This window comes from Lodderomyces beijingensis, assembly GCF_963989305.1.
Source record: "Lodderomyces beijingensis strain CBS 14171 genome assembly, chromosome: 2".
In the NCBI taxonomy this organism is placed as follows: Eukaryota; Fungi; Ascomycota; class Pichiomycetes; order Serinales; family Debaryomycetaceae; genus Lodderomyces; species Lodderomyces beijingensis.
In genome coordinates, this window is record NC_089971.1 from 894969 (window position 1) to 911062 (window position 16094).

The following is a 16094-nucleotide window of genomic DNA, read 5'->3' on the forward strand; positions in this document are numbered from 1 at the left end:
CAGCAGCAGCAGCAGCAGCAGCTGTTGTGTACTCATTGTGTTAGCTGGCATCTGTAACGAATATAGCTTGTCTTGATGATCTGAAGTGGAGCAAACAAGTTTGCGCTTTTTACAAGCATGCTGGAGATGATGGTGGGAATTGGTCAATTTATGTACTTTTGCACTTGTTGTAGCCACCATCTTGAGTTAGATATCTAATAAAGAAAATTAAATTGCAAAATAAAGAAAAAAAGGAGGGGAAGGGTGCTGCACGTTGAACAATAACAACAACACCACTTTCAAGGGCTAGTCTCAGGTGAATGAAAACGTGGGAATGGAAATAAGAAGAAAACGCCTCTTCAACCGACAAAAAAAAGCAAATCCTCTGTATCTAAAAAAAAAAAGGGAAAAGAGAAAAACAAAAATTCTAAAATTGGATGGGGGACGTGAGGGGACGTGAGAGGATGGCAAAACGTGTGTCTGTGTGTGTGTGTATGTTTGTTGAACCCAACTTATGCTCTCTTGTTCTCGTTGTTCTGTTGTTGTTGGAGAGCTTTGCCTTGGTGTTCAAGTGATAGCCGGCAACTCTTCTTGTCGATTATATTTGACGGATCCAGCCTCCTAATTGCTTGGTTACCTCCGAGATGCAAGATGCTGCAGTTATTTTGAAATCTCTCCTTACCTTGTGGCGCCCGCCGTGTGTGTCTCTCGTGATGTGGATATCGCTGAACTGACAATTTTTCAGTTCTTTCTTCTTTCTCTGTCTATGGTGTGCTGGTGGGGGGGAAGTCGGGGCGGTAGCGCAGTGCTTTGGGGGCTGCCCACGTCAAAACCTCTGCCCAAAATTCTTCAGTCACGGATGGGTGTCAGCCGTCGTTGTGGTTGTAGTTGCAGTTGTAGTTGCAACTGTAGTTGCTCGTTGTCGTTACTTGTTGTCTCGTTTTCAGAGTTTGTAGTAAAGCGTGGTCGTTACCACAATCAACCCCCAAGGAGAAAACATAAGAAGCCCAAGAAACATCTCCCACTTCAACCACAATTGTTGACGACTTCTTGTTGGGAAACAAAACTGCTATCCGTCAAGATTAACCTTGATTTCAGTAAAAAAGGGGATGTGCGATGTGACAACCACGCATGTTTCAAGTTCCTTTTGGTATCAGTAAACCCACCTCAAGAATGTTCACCCTTATTCTGTAAGCTGTCCTGGCAGCCGTGCTTAATCTCCTCCCCTCTCCCCGCCTCAAACACGAGAGAGCTAGCCTCTCATATTCAAACCAAAACTTGTACTAAATATTGTCGCTATCTGAAACCATTCATGTTTTCTTTTTTTTTTCTTTGTGGATTGCAACCTCCTTTAGAGAAAACGTCAGCTCTTCCCCCCTGACTCCAACGCACATGACTTTGCTTCTGGAGGACCATATCTGTCTGTGCGGCTTATCGCTTCCACCCCAAATGGGGAAAGAGAGCCCCCCCGCTACCATATGCGCAAGTCAATTAGATTGCTTCAAAGAAATTGGAACATTGCAACTTCGACTCGGTTCGATTGCAATTTCTCAGCGAAATTTTGGGCTTCCGCTAGAAAGGAATCCGGTGCTTCTAAAGCTGTGGTGAAAGAAAAATAAAGGACCTACTCTTTTAAACTGTCGAATATATACATATATCTAACATAAAGATAGGGCTGACATTCTCGACAATTTGCAATTGTATATTAGCCGAGAACCTTAAATTTGCAATAGATCTACAGGGCTCGTTCACCAATCGCCCAATCGATTCCATTACGTCAGAGAGGTCTATTTTCACCCAACAACCGCTCGTCAACAAACTCATTCTCCCTCAAAATTCCCCGTTTTATTGGACCAAACTGACCACTGCCATAACCGCCGTCATAACCACCACCGGCTGAAACCTTCACCAGTTTCGAAATTTAGACCAGACAGAATGGAACCCCGCCAACGTGAGCATGGGCATGAGCATGTCCAAGTCAAGGACTCATTCCTAGTGGGCAAAGCGTTGCTCAATTTCACTTCCATTTTCGTTTCGCTAGGTGTCTTTTTATTTGGGTTTGAACAAGGGTTGATGTCCTCCTTGATCACCAACAACTACTTCAAACACTATTACCATAATCCAAGCCCTGCGGCAATCGGTATCATGATTGCCATTTTGGAAATCGGGGCGCTTTTTTCTTCGTTTATTGCAGGGCGGGTAGGAGATTTAGTTGGGCGCAAGAGAACTATCCGGTATGGCTCGTTCATCTTTGTTGTGGGTGCGTTAGTGCAAGCCATGTCGCCAACTATCTTGATCTTGAGTGGAGGCAGATTGATTGGAGGTGTAGCTATCGGGTTCCTTACTACCATTGTCCCCATTTATCAATCTGAAATCAGTCCACCTTCAGATCGTGGCTTTTATGCATGTGCTGAATTCACGGGCAACATCATCGGTTACGCGGCTAGTATATGGGTCGATTACGGATTTTCATTTTTGGATAGCAATTGGAGCTGGAGGAATCCACTCATTGTGCAGCTTGTCATGGGGTTTTTGCTTTGGTGTGGCACTTTTATCATTGTTGAGACTCCGCGCTGGTTGTTGAACCATGACCACGATTTGGAAGGTATGGTTGTTATTGCTGATATGTACGCCGATGGAGACGTTGAGGATGAACATGCCAAGAATGAATATCGACAAATCAAAGAAGGCGTCCTCATTGACCGCATCGAAGGCGGCGAGAGATCTTATGAGTACTTATTCAAGCGTTATGCAAAGAGATTGTCTGTCGCGTGCTTTGGCTTGATGTTTGCTCAGTTGAATGGTATCAATTTGATTTCCTACTATGCACCAATGATTTTCGAAAGTGCAGGCTGGGTTGGAAGACAAGCTATACTCATGACGGGCATCAATGCCATCATTTACGTCTTGAGCACCATCCCACCTTGGTATCTCGTTGACTCGTGGGGAAGGAAACCATTGCTCATGTCGGGCGCGTTGGTCATGGGCATCACCTTGTACACGGCCGGTTGGTCATTACACTTGAACAACGAGCACACTGCTGCCATTGTTGTCACCTCCATCATAATTGCCAACGCCGCGTTTGGTTACTCGTGGGGTGGAATTGGATGGCTCTTGCCTTCTGAAATCTTGCCCCTTTCCGTGAGATCCAAAGGCGCCGCCATTGCCACCGCTACAAATTGGCTCTCCAACTTCGCCGTGGGATTGGCATCGCCAATCTTGCTCGATGAGATTAAATGGAAAACCTATTTGATACCAGCTACATGTTGCATCGTGTCCTTCTTTGCCGTGTGGTACTTGTTTCCTGAAACTAAAGGGTTATCGTTGGAGGAAATGGGGTCGGTGTTTGATGATAAATCATCCATCTTTTCCTACCATGCCTCGGGCAACGTTGGCGGCGATGGCAATAGCAGTAGCAGCATTCGAAACTATGGCGCTACTGCAGATGTTGCCGCTAGACCAGTAGGAGACTTGGCTGCTGCCACCGACTCTGTCCAAACAGTAGCATCAATGCAAAGAAACCCGGCCACCATGCGGCCCGAAACCAACATCATCACGGGCGCCAGCTCCAGCCAGATCCCAACTCACACAGCCGTGAAGTCCATCAAGTCCGACGTTACTGCCACAGACGACACCGCAGCTGATATCAACGTGATTCAAGAGATCGAGCCACCTTCATTGGATGCCATATTGATGTACAAAAAGAATGAACAGCAAAAGCCACCTTTTTACAAGAGATGGTTTGAAAAGGAAGCCACATCAAAGAGCATCAATGATGAAGAAAGCAGATTGTTGTGAAATAAAAAAAAGAAATAATAAGAAAATGTAAAGCTTTTAGATTAGACCAACCAAACAAAAAAAGTAGAGGAACCAGCTATATACAAGAACCCACTTCCAAAAAAGTACATCAAGTCATGTGGATATCCACTTCTATGCTATTTGGTCTTTCGCCTCTTTCGCCTCTTTCAAGGGCTGTTTTCTCTTCAAAGAGCTTGTTCAATTCCCTCTCAATCTCAGAGAGGAGATCTTCGTAATTGCAAGCTTTGGAACGCACCCGCGACTCCCTCAAGTACCGTTCAGCCTGGTCGTACTTTGACAAGTGCAAATTGATCACCCCTAGTCCATAGGTGGCCAACGCCACAGTCTCGCTGATCTTGTTGTTTTCCTTGACAACGTCCTGAGGTATCGACTTTGCAAATTGCAACACGGCCTCGTATGACTTTATCGCCAACTCAAGACAGATTTCCCTCGTGCTGGCAACGTTGTTATATGCAAGCTGCTCCTCGGCGGGGATTTTCTCCTTCAATTTCAATCTCAACTTCGATTCCAGCTCCAGTCCTGATTCGGTATTACCGGCAAGGTCGCCCGAACCTTTGATATCCTCATAGTCGACGTTGGCGACACTGGCAAATTGTCTCTTCATGGCAATCTCTTTCGCTTCCAACTCTTCCGCTTGCATGTAGAAAAGCGACCCCAAGTTGCATTGCGACAAGAGCAATTTGCTAGGCTCAACGTCGGCGAGCAACATGTCCTCGGCCATGTTGACCTTGACCTTGGCTGCCATGGCGAGATCCCCCGTGGTTATGCATATTGCGCTGAGCAAGTCCATCGCGTTGAAAAACTCCTCGGTGAAGGGTTCCCACACTTCGGGGGTCTTTTTAATGCGCGCTACTTCCTCATTCAGCTCGGCGTCGCTGATCAAGATAGTGTCATTCTCCAATGACGCTGTGTAATTTTTCTTCTTTTCCTGTTTCTTTGTATCGCCATTCTTGCTTGAATCGCCGCCATTGGCTTTTGTAAATAGATTGAGCCCGTTGCGGTCGCCAATCAATTTGCTCACTTCATCCTGTGCCACAATCAAATGCGTCACCAAGATGGCCTTGCACAAGTTTGGGTTATAATCACTCAATTCGACCAACTTGATCGCGATGCGCAAATCTTTCTGGATAAGATGGCGCCGATGGTCTCGATCTCTGATTCGCTTTTTGAGCTCGGGGTCGCCTCTCGCGGTCAAAACACTGAGATACAACGAGGCAATCTCATTGTAGATCAACGAAGCATCCTCCATCATGTTCAACCGTTCAAACATTTCCCCTATTTTCAACTGGATGCCAGTATACTCGTCGCTCAAGGGGTCCATTCCGAGCTCCTTGCAATGCTCCAATGCCTCGAGATAGTATTTGAGCGCCAATTGGTAATCGTATTCGCCACGGTCGCTTTCGGCCCAGAGCCCCCTGCGCAAGATCTTGGCGACGGACTTGGGGAAGGTGTGTTTGGGCCACCACACGTAATATGCCATCCCCGTGAACGCCGCTAATCCAAGCGTCGCGTAGAGGAGCTTTTTGGCAAATGGAGTCTTCGGTGGGTTGTAGTTGGCGTAGGTTTGGTTGAAATTGTGGTTGTACTGGGCATAACTTCTGCTGATGATGTAACGTGCCGATCGGGTCCGGCTCTGCTGGCGCACGCAGAGTCTGCTTGATTGCAAATTCCTGAGCATCTCTAGTGTGGATTTTCTTCAAACTTTTAGCAACTGGCTGTATCTCGTTGGTGACTGGTGATGAATCGGTTGATTGAATGCTGGGTAGAAACTTTTGGTAGAAGTCTCCAGAGGTAGTCGTGTACCTTTGTGGCAAACCCCGTTTGATCTGCGTGATATGGTGAATCCCTGATTCTGCAAACTCGAAGCCGGTTCAAACTGGACATTGACTTGCTTCTGTCGTTCACCATTGGCTTCTTGCTTGTTGTTTGAGGGTTTCTACATGTCAAACATCCTTTCCGTGTTCAATCCGCCCCCTTCTAGAAATATACCCGAGAGCGATCTCCAGGATTGTCTACCGTGCACTGCGATTCAATCGGCAGTTGCCATCGCGGGAGGACTATATTTCAGTTCACCAAACCAGTTCAAGGACAAAGTCACCGGCAAAGTCGACATTGTCAAGAATCCGATCTGGTGGCAGAGGAGTGTACGAGGAGCAGGAATCATTTTGTTTGCGTTGGGTGCATATCGAGCCGGTGAAGTTGTTCAGATCTTGTACCATAAGAAGTTTTCTTGATTTCAGGAGATGTGCTCACTAGAAGAGGAAAAAAAAAAGGACATTGTTCATGCCAATCTCAAGATATTGTGAAATTTCGACGGTAGAGGTGTTCAAATTCGCTTGTATTTATTTGTTTTTGGATATCCTTGGGCGCTGCTCAGGTGGAAAAGGGGTGAGGAAATCTTGTATATAGCTCGTGTCAATACCGTCTCCCATTTGTATTTGCACTTGTATTTGTAGGATATGCCATATTCTACGTCTCCCGGACTTGAGCAGCGGGACAGTTATGTTTGTTCATTGAAGTCAAGCTCAGCATCATCGGGTCAGCCAAGTTTTAAATCGTGTTTACTCGACGATGCCAAAAAAAAACAAACGTCAAGTGCCCTTCCTTGAGCCATGATGTGGCTGTAAACTGCTTGGGGCTGGGGCTATCGACTCTTGCGCTTATCAGCAAGCGCCCGGCAAAAGAGAGAAGCTGCGATTCTTTTTGCCAGTGATTGAACATCTCTTTTTGGAATCGCCGGTTGACTTCCTACTCCTACTACCTCTACCTCGCTCTTCGTGAGAAGACGAGGGTCGAAAATGAGAACCAGGAATCGCCTTACCAACGAACGCAAACGGTCAGAAAGAAAGCAGAAGCAATTGAACTGATCCAAGATGAGTCCCGTATGCACTTTTCTGGGTTTTTTGTTGAGCTGCTGCAATGAATGCAGGTAAATTCAAGCCACACACACACGCACTGTTCTTAGGGGGTCCTCAATTACCGGATTTAACTCGGTCCTCGTGTTTGTTGGTTGGTTGCAGCAACTTCCCGTACTGAGTTTGCAGAAGCATACACGGTGTCTGCGTCTTTTGGTTGTGAGCAACTAGCATGTGTACTGTCATGTTGCTCCTCCTAAAAAAGTTGCCTCTTTCGCTGCACACATCCCGAGGGGTGTACACTTTGCTTGTTCTACTGGGTTGAGCAGTTTGAGATGCGCTTTTGTCTAAATGAAGGCTCGTAAAGAAGGCCGATATCTCGCCCCCACATGATGTCGGGCCGGCCGATCAATAATGTGGAATATTCGGTGAGGAAGAGGAGTTTAGAGGAACACGAACAAGGGGTAACTTGCAAATAGTGCCGTCTTGGGGGAAATGCTGCAGTTTTTTCAAGAAATAGAAAATCAAATACACCTGCTGAACGACAAATCGTCCTTACGCAGTCGGACTTTTTATCGTTGGCTCAGGTTAAGGCACAACGGGATTTGAGAGGTTTAAAGTTTGAGGTTAGAGGTTAGAGGGCTGAGGTTTGAGGTTTGGGGATCGTATCCACGGTGGCTAGTGCCTGGCAAAAAAGTTATTTTTTGAAGTGAATCGTAACCAGTGGAATAACCAGGCTCTTAACGTATGTGATGGTGGGTCCACTTCTACGCCAATTTCTGGACTCTGGCTCTTGTTTTTTCCACCACCATCAACACTCACCTCCTTTTTCAAACTCGCCCCCATCGGTTGCTTTTCCGGTTTAAGAGGTAAATGCAAAGCAGGTTACTACTATTACCACCGCCACCAACATCACCATCACCATCACCAGTACCCGCTCCACTGTTAGTTTAGCTAATAAGCAACCATGCTTTCTACGGGTTATCAGTTGCTCCTACTATGATGCATGAAAAAATGGAGTCAACTCCGACTTTGTACAACCAAGAACCATCGATCTCAACGTTTTTGACAATCAATTGTTCTTTTTTTTATTTTTTGTAGGTTGGCCATTTTGGCTTTTTTACTAATCTGTTAGTGATGAACTTTTTTCCGACCAATGGCTCAGAGTCACCCTCATTGGCTAAATCAATTGATACTTGAAGTTGTCTTTTCCAGGTTGGTCTAGATTAGATTCTGGTTTAGACTTGAAGGTGGGCTGCTTTTTTGTTCTATCGTAGAGTCTTGGAATTTGGACGACGTTTGTGTATATGCGTATTTAGGTTGACTGCAAGTTGTTTCACTTTGCACAACGGCAATAGCTCACATTTTTCAATTGTTACCACCACAACATGACAGATGGGATAATCGAGAAAAAAGCAAAAGCACAACTTATGATACTACGGAGAGCAGTTTACAATCGGTGCAGAATGTTGACTTGTCCCATCCGCCTTGCAAATCATGGTCCGGTGAAGGTATAGACACCAGCAGCAGCACCACCCACGTTCAATATCGGTATTTACGACTCGGATCGATACCAGAAGAACAAAACAAAGAAGCAAAGAAATCAAGAAACCAGGAAGTTTAAACTTTATTTGTTGCTGTTCTCTTTTTTTTTTTTGTTTTTTGGCTTTCGACAGGAAAACAAGGAGTACATGTCACTTCCGCGGATTACCGTCTGAAGCCTTGAGAAACCAGAACGGGATGAACGTTCATGGGTTCTGTTGTCATCTGAACTTTGGATAATCTCAAATCACGACGAGAGAAAGAATGGCACCGAAGAAGCCGCTCCAGCCTAACTTTGAGGGGGGGGGAAGCACAGGTGGGCAACAATAGCATCTACGAAAAGGTCGGAATTGAACAGTGAAAACAAACAAAGCAAAAAATTAAAAACTGCTGGAGGGGATATTCGTGCGTCCTCCAGGATTGAGCATCGACCGCTCATGCTTGTCCCACCATGGGCTTACCCCAAGCTCAATCTCAAGTTTGTAAGCTGACAAATGACAAATTTAGTCTGAGTAATGTCATGTGTTGAGCTAAAAAAAAAAGGTCGATTTGACCCAATTACGCAAATCCTTGAAAACAACAGTTTATGCATGAGGAGATAGAGATAGAGAGAGAGAGTTCAGTTTGTACTCGATGGAGTGGATTGTTCTTGAACCAACTTTTACCTAGTTTTGCAAAGTCCCAGACTAGAAACGATGCGTCAACAGTGCGCTCTCTCTTGTTTCTAGTTGGTAAGAACACAAATGCACCCCTTTTTACCCCAACGCTGAGAGGAGAGCTAGAAGAAGCATTACTCTGTAGGTTGAGGGAATTGCGTTGCGCACAGGAGAATAAAGTTTGAGTGCATAACAATTGACCAACTTTGATGAGAAAAAAATATATGGAGCTTGTTATTCATGAACTGATTTATTTGAAGAGAGTGTTTTTGCTGCTATGCTTTAGATTCGCTTTCAACTTCAAAACAACTCATGCTTGAAGGAAAAAGAGCACGGCTAGAGGCGGAGCTTTCCAATGGAACCATTTGCTAACACACTGCTCTTTCTGGGATCAAGAAAACTGCCGTCTAACAAGAAAAAAAGAAAAGCGAGAGAGAAAGCAATGGGGGAGAAAAAGAGAACTAACCAAAAGGAAGCATCGGTGGTAACCACAAAGCAGAAAACTATTCCCGGACTGACCATCGGCCTTTTCCTTTTTGCTCTTTTTTTCATACCTCCTGGGATCCACATTGCTCCGGACAAACGTACTGACTTCCACTCATGTTTAGAGTGAAACAAAGACACACTCAATCATGGACATTTGCCTCCATGAGAGAATTTCGCCATGAGGCGGGAAGGCCTGTAGTACTTCATGGAAGCATCCTTTTTTTTTTGGCATCTGCACAGTTGTATGGAAGGGTGACTACTGATCGGCTGGATCCATTTTTATTTCCGATCTGATGTTAAAGTTTAAGCTTTTTTTGTTTTTTGTTCTTTCATAATATTGTCGACAAGTTGAAAGGCAACTAAGAAAGTTTGGCATTGGGAAAGAGAGAGTGCCTAAAAAGAAAGTCAGACACTTTCTTTTTGTTTTTTTGACTAGCAAACGGATAGGTGTAGTCTGTTCAAAAGTCTTGGCCAGTAATTGACGTTAAACTGTTTTCAACTGGGGAAGAACACGAATTTTGAAAAAAAAAAAAAAACTAACCAAAGAGAAAACTTCTGGATCAATTGTCTTTTTTTTTTTATATATTTTTAGATCCCCGTTGATAATGCAGAATGTAGTAAAAATTAGTCCCGAGACAAACTACTTGAAGTTACTGCAAAAATTAAAACTTAGTACTACGAACAGGAATGGAGAAGTAGAGGAGGAGGAAGAAGAGGAAGAGGAAGAAGAAGCAGGAAAAAAAAAGAACAAATCTGCACAGGGTATGGCACCGACACGGCGAGTGCATTATGGGTAAGATGAGCAAATGGGAGCAAGAGAGGAATTCTAGGAAACTTGACATACATCAAAAGTTGTTCATTGCAGATGGGACTCTATTGTAAGTACGTCAAGTTTGCCGAAAGGGTGGAACGGTTAGAAAAGGATGACGTGAGGCTCGAATTTGGCTTGTTTTTGTCAAACTTACCGAAGGAATCAGCTTAGCTTTACTGCCTAGCAAGTTAAAGTGGACCTAGTATTGCATTGAGCTTCCCCTACCCTCCCCCCGTGTAAATTACTAAATAAAGAAAAAAAAAAAGAAGAAAGTTATGAAATGTTGAAATACCAGCCAACTTGTTCCGTGGAATTCATGATATAGGTGTGGCTATCTTTTTCTTTTCTTTTTTTTTTTTTCTTTTCCTTTTTTTATTTGGTTTTTTTCCAATTTTCTTCTCGGAATTATCGAGAGAGCCCGCAAGGGAGACACTCTATTGCCAATTATGATCAAAGTTTTTCCGAAGTGTATCTGCATAATTGTGGGTGAACATCAGCTTTGATAGTCCTCTTGCTATTGTCATTCGCTACTCACCCACAATCACTTGGGTTGATATGGTATGGACTCGGTGGTCACTACGGCAATAGCAAAGAATGAAATATACCGCTCAGTTGTTCTTTACTTGCGAGAAAAGAGACGTGTTAAGAAGCAAAGAGAGTGCATGGGCGAAACATGATTTCGCCCCGTCGCCCCGTCGCCCCATCTCCCTCCATACGGTGCTTGCTTATCCTGTATTTGACTCCACCAATTTGGCAATTGGATCAGTTGCTAAAACCTTTTGTTTTTTTTTTATTATTCCTTTTCCACGTTGGTTTTAGTCGATCCTGTTTTCCTTGTCACTTTTTACTAAGAGTCGGGAAAAGGACTGAGTGGGCGAGTCAAGTTGGAATGGTTGGGTCGCCAAAGTGAGAAAAAGATAAAAGACGAGTCGAGTCGAGTCGACAAAGCCAAAGACAACGACAACGACGCTGGAGAGGAGTGTTTTAATACAACATTGGTTAAGATACTTTGGGCTGGACAGCACTTTTTTTTTTTTTGATGGTTGTTCCATGTTTGGTCTTGCGCAGAGCTTAATGCAAGCAGCAGCAATTGCTATCTATTCTTCAAGAGAACTAGTGGCAATGCAATGGTCGTCGTATCAGTGGCGGTGGTAAAAAAAGAGGTGGCCATAATGGGGGCCATAGTGAGCGGGAGTGACTGGTGGGAGAAGGGGTGGTACAAACAGTGGGTAGACTCGTCAGGTGCAAGACGCTACCAGCTGCAAAAGTTTAAGACGTTTTGCAGCAAAGTTGTGTTTTGTGTAATTTTTGGCTGAAAATAGTGTTTTTAAAAAAAATCTAAAAAAAGCCAAAGTGACACAAACGCAAGAACAGAAAGAAGAGCCTCAGGAAGCATAAGAAGAAGCACACGAAACGTACCAGGGACTATAAGCATTTTTTAACTACAACTAGAGCACAAGCACACTGCAAGCACTGCAGGTGCTACTAGCTCTGAATACTACCAAAAATACCGGATATTAGCTGTGTCAACCATTTGTGCCAACAAACAGAAACATTCACTCCAGTTCATCTTCAGTTTCATTCTATAAATGAATATTTATTTTCCTTTCAAAAGGTGATACAAGAGCGAATTTTTTTTAAGGTTCTCACTTTCCAAAAGGTTACTTTGATAGCACCCACAGCCATCAGTTTACCAATCCACTCACTCATTCATTCATTGAAGAAGCTCCTACCAAGTTCAAATCTGCCACTATTGGTTATTATACCTATATAACCAGAGTTGCCGCGGATCCCGAAATATTTTTTTTTGTTTTTAAAACCCCTTCAATTGCATCCTTCTGCCCCCCCTTTCTACCCACATCGAGATCTCGAATCTATATCTTAACCTTTGAAACCATATTCACCAGAGTATAAAACAGGTTTGCAATAAAAAAGAAAAATCCACGCGATTATTAAGAGAACAACAAAAAAGAAGGTGAGATCTTTGCTCCAGGAACTATTCAGCCTAAACTGGGAACATCTAACAGTCAGAAATATTTGTTTCATCTTTCATTTTTTGAATTTTATATTCTGTTTTATCTTTATTTTTTATTTTATTTTTTCCATAATCCGTAACGGGGCCCCTCGAGAGACACCATTTGAATAAACCCAGTCAAGTTGTCGACCGTAAATACAGCATTGCCGTCGCATTTTCAAACCCTTCTGATGGACCAGCATTATCAAGAGGGGAGCTACGAACAAAATGTGAAAGCCAGTACTTCGAACCAGCGGCAGTCGCCAGAGCAAGGCTCGGGACAAGAACAACTTCAACAAGTGTCGAATCCACAGTTGTATCCAGACCAGTATTTGCAACAACGTCCTCATTCTGGTTATTATACCGATGCCAGGTACTCGTCGACCCAGCCGCCTCAGCACCTACTGCTCGGTCAGCAGCAAGGTTCATACAACTACCAGCCATTGCAACCAGTTCGCCAACTGATGGGGCTTCCCCCAGCTCCTCAGTTTCCATTGCATAATTCAAACTATATTGCGAGTCTGTACACTCAAATACCCACGCAAAGCCCTTATCCGACCCCGTCACAAGCACCACAAGCACCACAGGCAGCGTCAGCGCCACAAGTGCCACAGGTGACAGCGCAACAACAGCTGCGCTCATCCCAGCCTAACCAATCGCCCGAAACAAACGCTAGGGAGAGACGTTCATACGATGACAGATACGAAGATACGAACAATACATTGTATTATGGCAATGACAGAAACATAATTGCACCCATTCCACCTTTGCATATTCAACAACAATTATTTACGAAAAACGAAGGACATCCACTCGGAGTTGAAAACCCTGAAGCTCCAGGCGGAGAAGGAGGAGGAGGAGGAGGAACCTCCATGCCAGCTTCGCAAGGAAACATTGCCAATGGAAATGGAGCACGCGATGAAGAAAAGACTTTAGCCGAGGTGAAACTTGAAGCTGAAGAGCACGAAATGATTAGGTCGACTTGCACTAGATGCAAAAAGGAATTCATGCAACGGATAATTATCCCCAAGACGAATGAAACTTCTGGAGGAGGACTGAAGGCATTGGCCGAACCCAAGATTTTCAAATTATGTGACCACTGCCGAGATTTGCAGCGGCAAAGGTCACGGAGATGGCAAAAGAAGACCAAAGACAAGCAAGGTGTTTGTAGAAGGTGTGGTACTGAGATTCCGCACGATGAGAGGAAATTCGTCTTGTGTCCATCTTGTCGGCAAAACTTGAGGACGAGAAAAGCGAGTCGAGCGGCGCAAGGCAAATGCGTTCACTGTTCTGGGCCGTTGGACGCTTCAATCTTGATAAAGAATGAAGACGGCAATGTTGTTGTCAGTACTGACTTGTCGCCGACTTTGCGTGCTCACGACGACGAGCCAGCCACTAGAGATGGCCATGGTGGCAGTTACAAAGTCTGTCAAAGGTGCCGTGAAAATGACAAGATTAGAAGAACCAATTTGGAGAAATTGGGCAATTGCAATCGATGTGCTAAGCCGTTGGATTCAAGTGACTATGGCAGACACAAGGTTTGCTCGTATTGCAGAAGCCGCAAAAAGAGAGTCTCTAGAACCTCAGTTGGTGGTGGTGGTGGTGGTAACGGGGAAGAACACTATGCCATGCCACATCCTCAATATGGTGTTGGTCACGATCAACAGCAGCAGCACCAACAAGGTATGATGCATCACCACGCTGTAGCGCACTTGCAAAGCATCCCCGGTTCTTCTGCAGTTGAAGCACCTTATAGCAACGGAATAAGTATGCAACACCCAACTGGCTATCCTCAGCCGTATTTGCCATACCCCGGCTATACACCACAACCTCAACAGCAACAGCCACACCAGCAACAGCAACAGCCTCTACCTCAGTCTTACCCTATAGTGCCAATTGGTCAATACCCTACACATCAGCAACAGTACTACACTCAGCAAGCGCACCAAACATTGCCTCCTTCAGCACACCACCAACCACAGGAACAAAGCGAGGAGTATAATTCAGGTAATTATCAATCGCACCGGTAAGTTTGCGTGAAGCAAAAACAAAGAAAAAAAAAAGAGCTTAAAATATTCACGAAGAAGACGTATATCATCGTTGTTTTAAAACGGGCAACTTTGTCAACTTCAATGGTGAAGAAGGTAGGAAGAGATATGCGTGATTGGATATGGGGTTCTAAAAAAAAGGAAAGCAATTGTTCCTCCGGGGTTTTACGACCCATAATTGATATTTGTTTGGAGGTATTCAATATGTATTTTTATATTCTCATGAATCTAATGTTTGAATTGATGGATAGATGGGTGGAAACATGGATAGTGCATGCTTGAATGGTAAAAAATGTGCCTGTCGTTGACAAACAAACATCGGTATTAAAAAAATGCTCACGACCCCCTAATTATTACACTCTGCTCTTGATTACATTTGCGCTATTGTTGCGATTATAACAGTAGTGGCAGCGACGATAGAAGTAAGAATACAAGAGGAGGCTGTATCAATAGGCCCAGAAGCTCCTGTTCCGTAGATTGCATATTGCATGAGTATATTCAGCGGCAATGGCCCTGGAGTTGTACATTCCGAGGAATTGGAAGACACGCCCCACATACTCGCTTCTAATGAAGAAGTTGGTTAGTCTCGTTGTTGTGATTGAGAAAAATTTGAACAAAAACTCACGAAGCTTTACCTTGGAGAGCTTTTGCCGTGTTTGAAAGTCTCGATCGACTTGCACTTGTTCAATCACGTGCGGTGTCCGATCTTGATCTTGGCTTTCCCTTGTCTTTTGGTGCTTCTGGGTGAACGGAGAGAGCACTACTTGCAACATGTGGCTGGAGAAGTGACGATAGTAGCTCAAAAAGAACATTGAGTTTGCGAGACAATAATCATGAGTGGGTATGTTTACCAATCTGCTCAAACGTATTTCTTCCTCTTGGGGAAAAAAACCCAAGCTGGTTCTGTTGCACTGCAACAAAAAGAGAAACATGCACAAGTGTAGACTCAGCCGACGCCGAATCAACAAAGCTGGACAATGTGTTAGCCTAAGCCGCCTCCCCACTGCTCCTAACTCACATCCACGTTTCTCTCCAAGAGTTCATCCACCCGAGCGTCATCTAACCTTGTGCATTTGAAAAGTGTAAAAAAAAACGCCTTGAAAAACCCGAAGCTGAAAGAGAAAAAAACGCCTTGAACTTGCTAATTAAAGTGGAAGTGATTGTTGCGTCAAGTATACTTGAAATACCTTATATTCACGCTTCTATGTTGTTGCTCTGGTGGGGATAATTGAGTGGATTGTCCATGGGGGCGGCAAAGTTGCGAAATTATCCGATGGCGCAAAAATTGTTCCGTTACGCAAGGGGGCCGAGAGGGGCGGATTGCAGACGAAGAGGCGGAAGAGGAGGTGGAGGCAGAGGAGGAGACTGTGATGTATGTGAGAGACGCGTCCAACGTCCAGCACATATAGCTCGTTTATCGCAACAACGACCACAACAACAACAACAACAACAGCAGCAATAAGTCAGTGTCTACAGAGGTCTCGGTATTTCTCTATCTGACGATTATCCGATACACCCCATGCGGTGAGAACCGGAGAGCACCACTGCTTGAGATTGGATTCAACGCAAACGGGAAGAAATCTTTTTCGGTTTCTTCTATGAATATGAACTTCATATTCCATGTAAAAGGAAATCCCACCGCAATCTCTGTCCAAGATGTATGTATCTGGCGGTGATTGTAGATTGTAGGCGGAGGTTGGCCACGGTGATGGTCGAGCCACGGGAGCGGGCGCTACCAAATGGCGGCGCTCAGACGGACAGCTGGCACGAAAAAGGAAAAAGTTAATCAAACCGATCGAACGTCTTTGGATCAAGAATCACGCTATTAGGTTGAAAAGAGGCCAAAGAGACAGATCCAAGGTATAGCAGGAAAGAGACCGACAG

At 44.5% G+C, this 16094-nt stretch overlaps 4 protein-coding genes across 4 annotated transcripts; 3 read left to right on the top strand and 1 right to left on the bottom strand. All coding sequences in view use genetic code 12, as the record gives it.

Moving 5' to 3' along the window:
* Positions 1–1914: 1914 nt before the first annotated feature.
* LODBEIA_P15380 (uncharacterized protein) lies at positions 1915–3777 on the top strand (the record flags this gene model as incomplete). The annotated part of the gene is made up of 1 exon (XM_066971437.1): positions 1915–3777. One exon carries the CDS (start codon positions 1915–1917, stop codon positions 3775–3777), a length of 1863 nt encoding a protein of 620 aa, XP_066828476.1.
* A 109-nt stretch (positions 3778–3886) lies between these two features.
* LODBEIA_P15390 (uncharacterized protein) lies at positions 3887–5476 on the bottom strand (the record flags this gene model as incomplete). The annotated part of the gene is made up of 1 exon (XM_066971438.1): positions 3887–5476. One exon carries the CDS (start codon positions 5474–5476, stop codon positions 3887–3889), a length of 1590 nt encoding a protein of 529 aa, XP_066828477.1.
* A 262-nt stretch (positions 5477–5738) lies between these two features.
* LODBEIA_P15400 (uncharacterized protein) lies at positions 5739–6032 on the top strand (the record flags this gene model as incomplete). The annotated part of the gene is made up of 1 exon (XM_066971440.1): positions 5739–6032. The coding sequence occupies one exon, from the start codon at positions 5739–5741 to the stop codon at positions 6030–6032; it is 294 nt and encodes a 97-aa protein (XP_066828478.1).
* Positions 6033–12353: 6321 nt separating this feature from the next.
* On the top strand, positions 12354–14192 carry LODBEIA_P15410 (uncharacterized protein; the record flags this gene model as incomplete). Its single annotated transcript, XM_066971441.1, has 1 exon — positions 12354–14192. The coding sequence occupies one exon, from the start codon at positions 12354–12356 to the stop codon at positions 14190–14192; it is 1839 nt and encodes a 612-aa protein (XP_066828479.1).
* Between the last annotated feature and the right edge of the window lie 1902 nt (positions 14193–16094).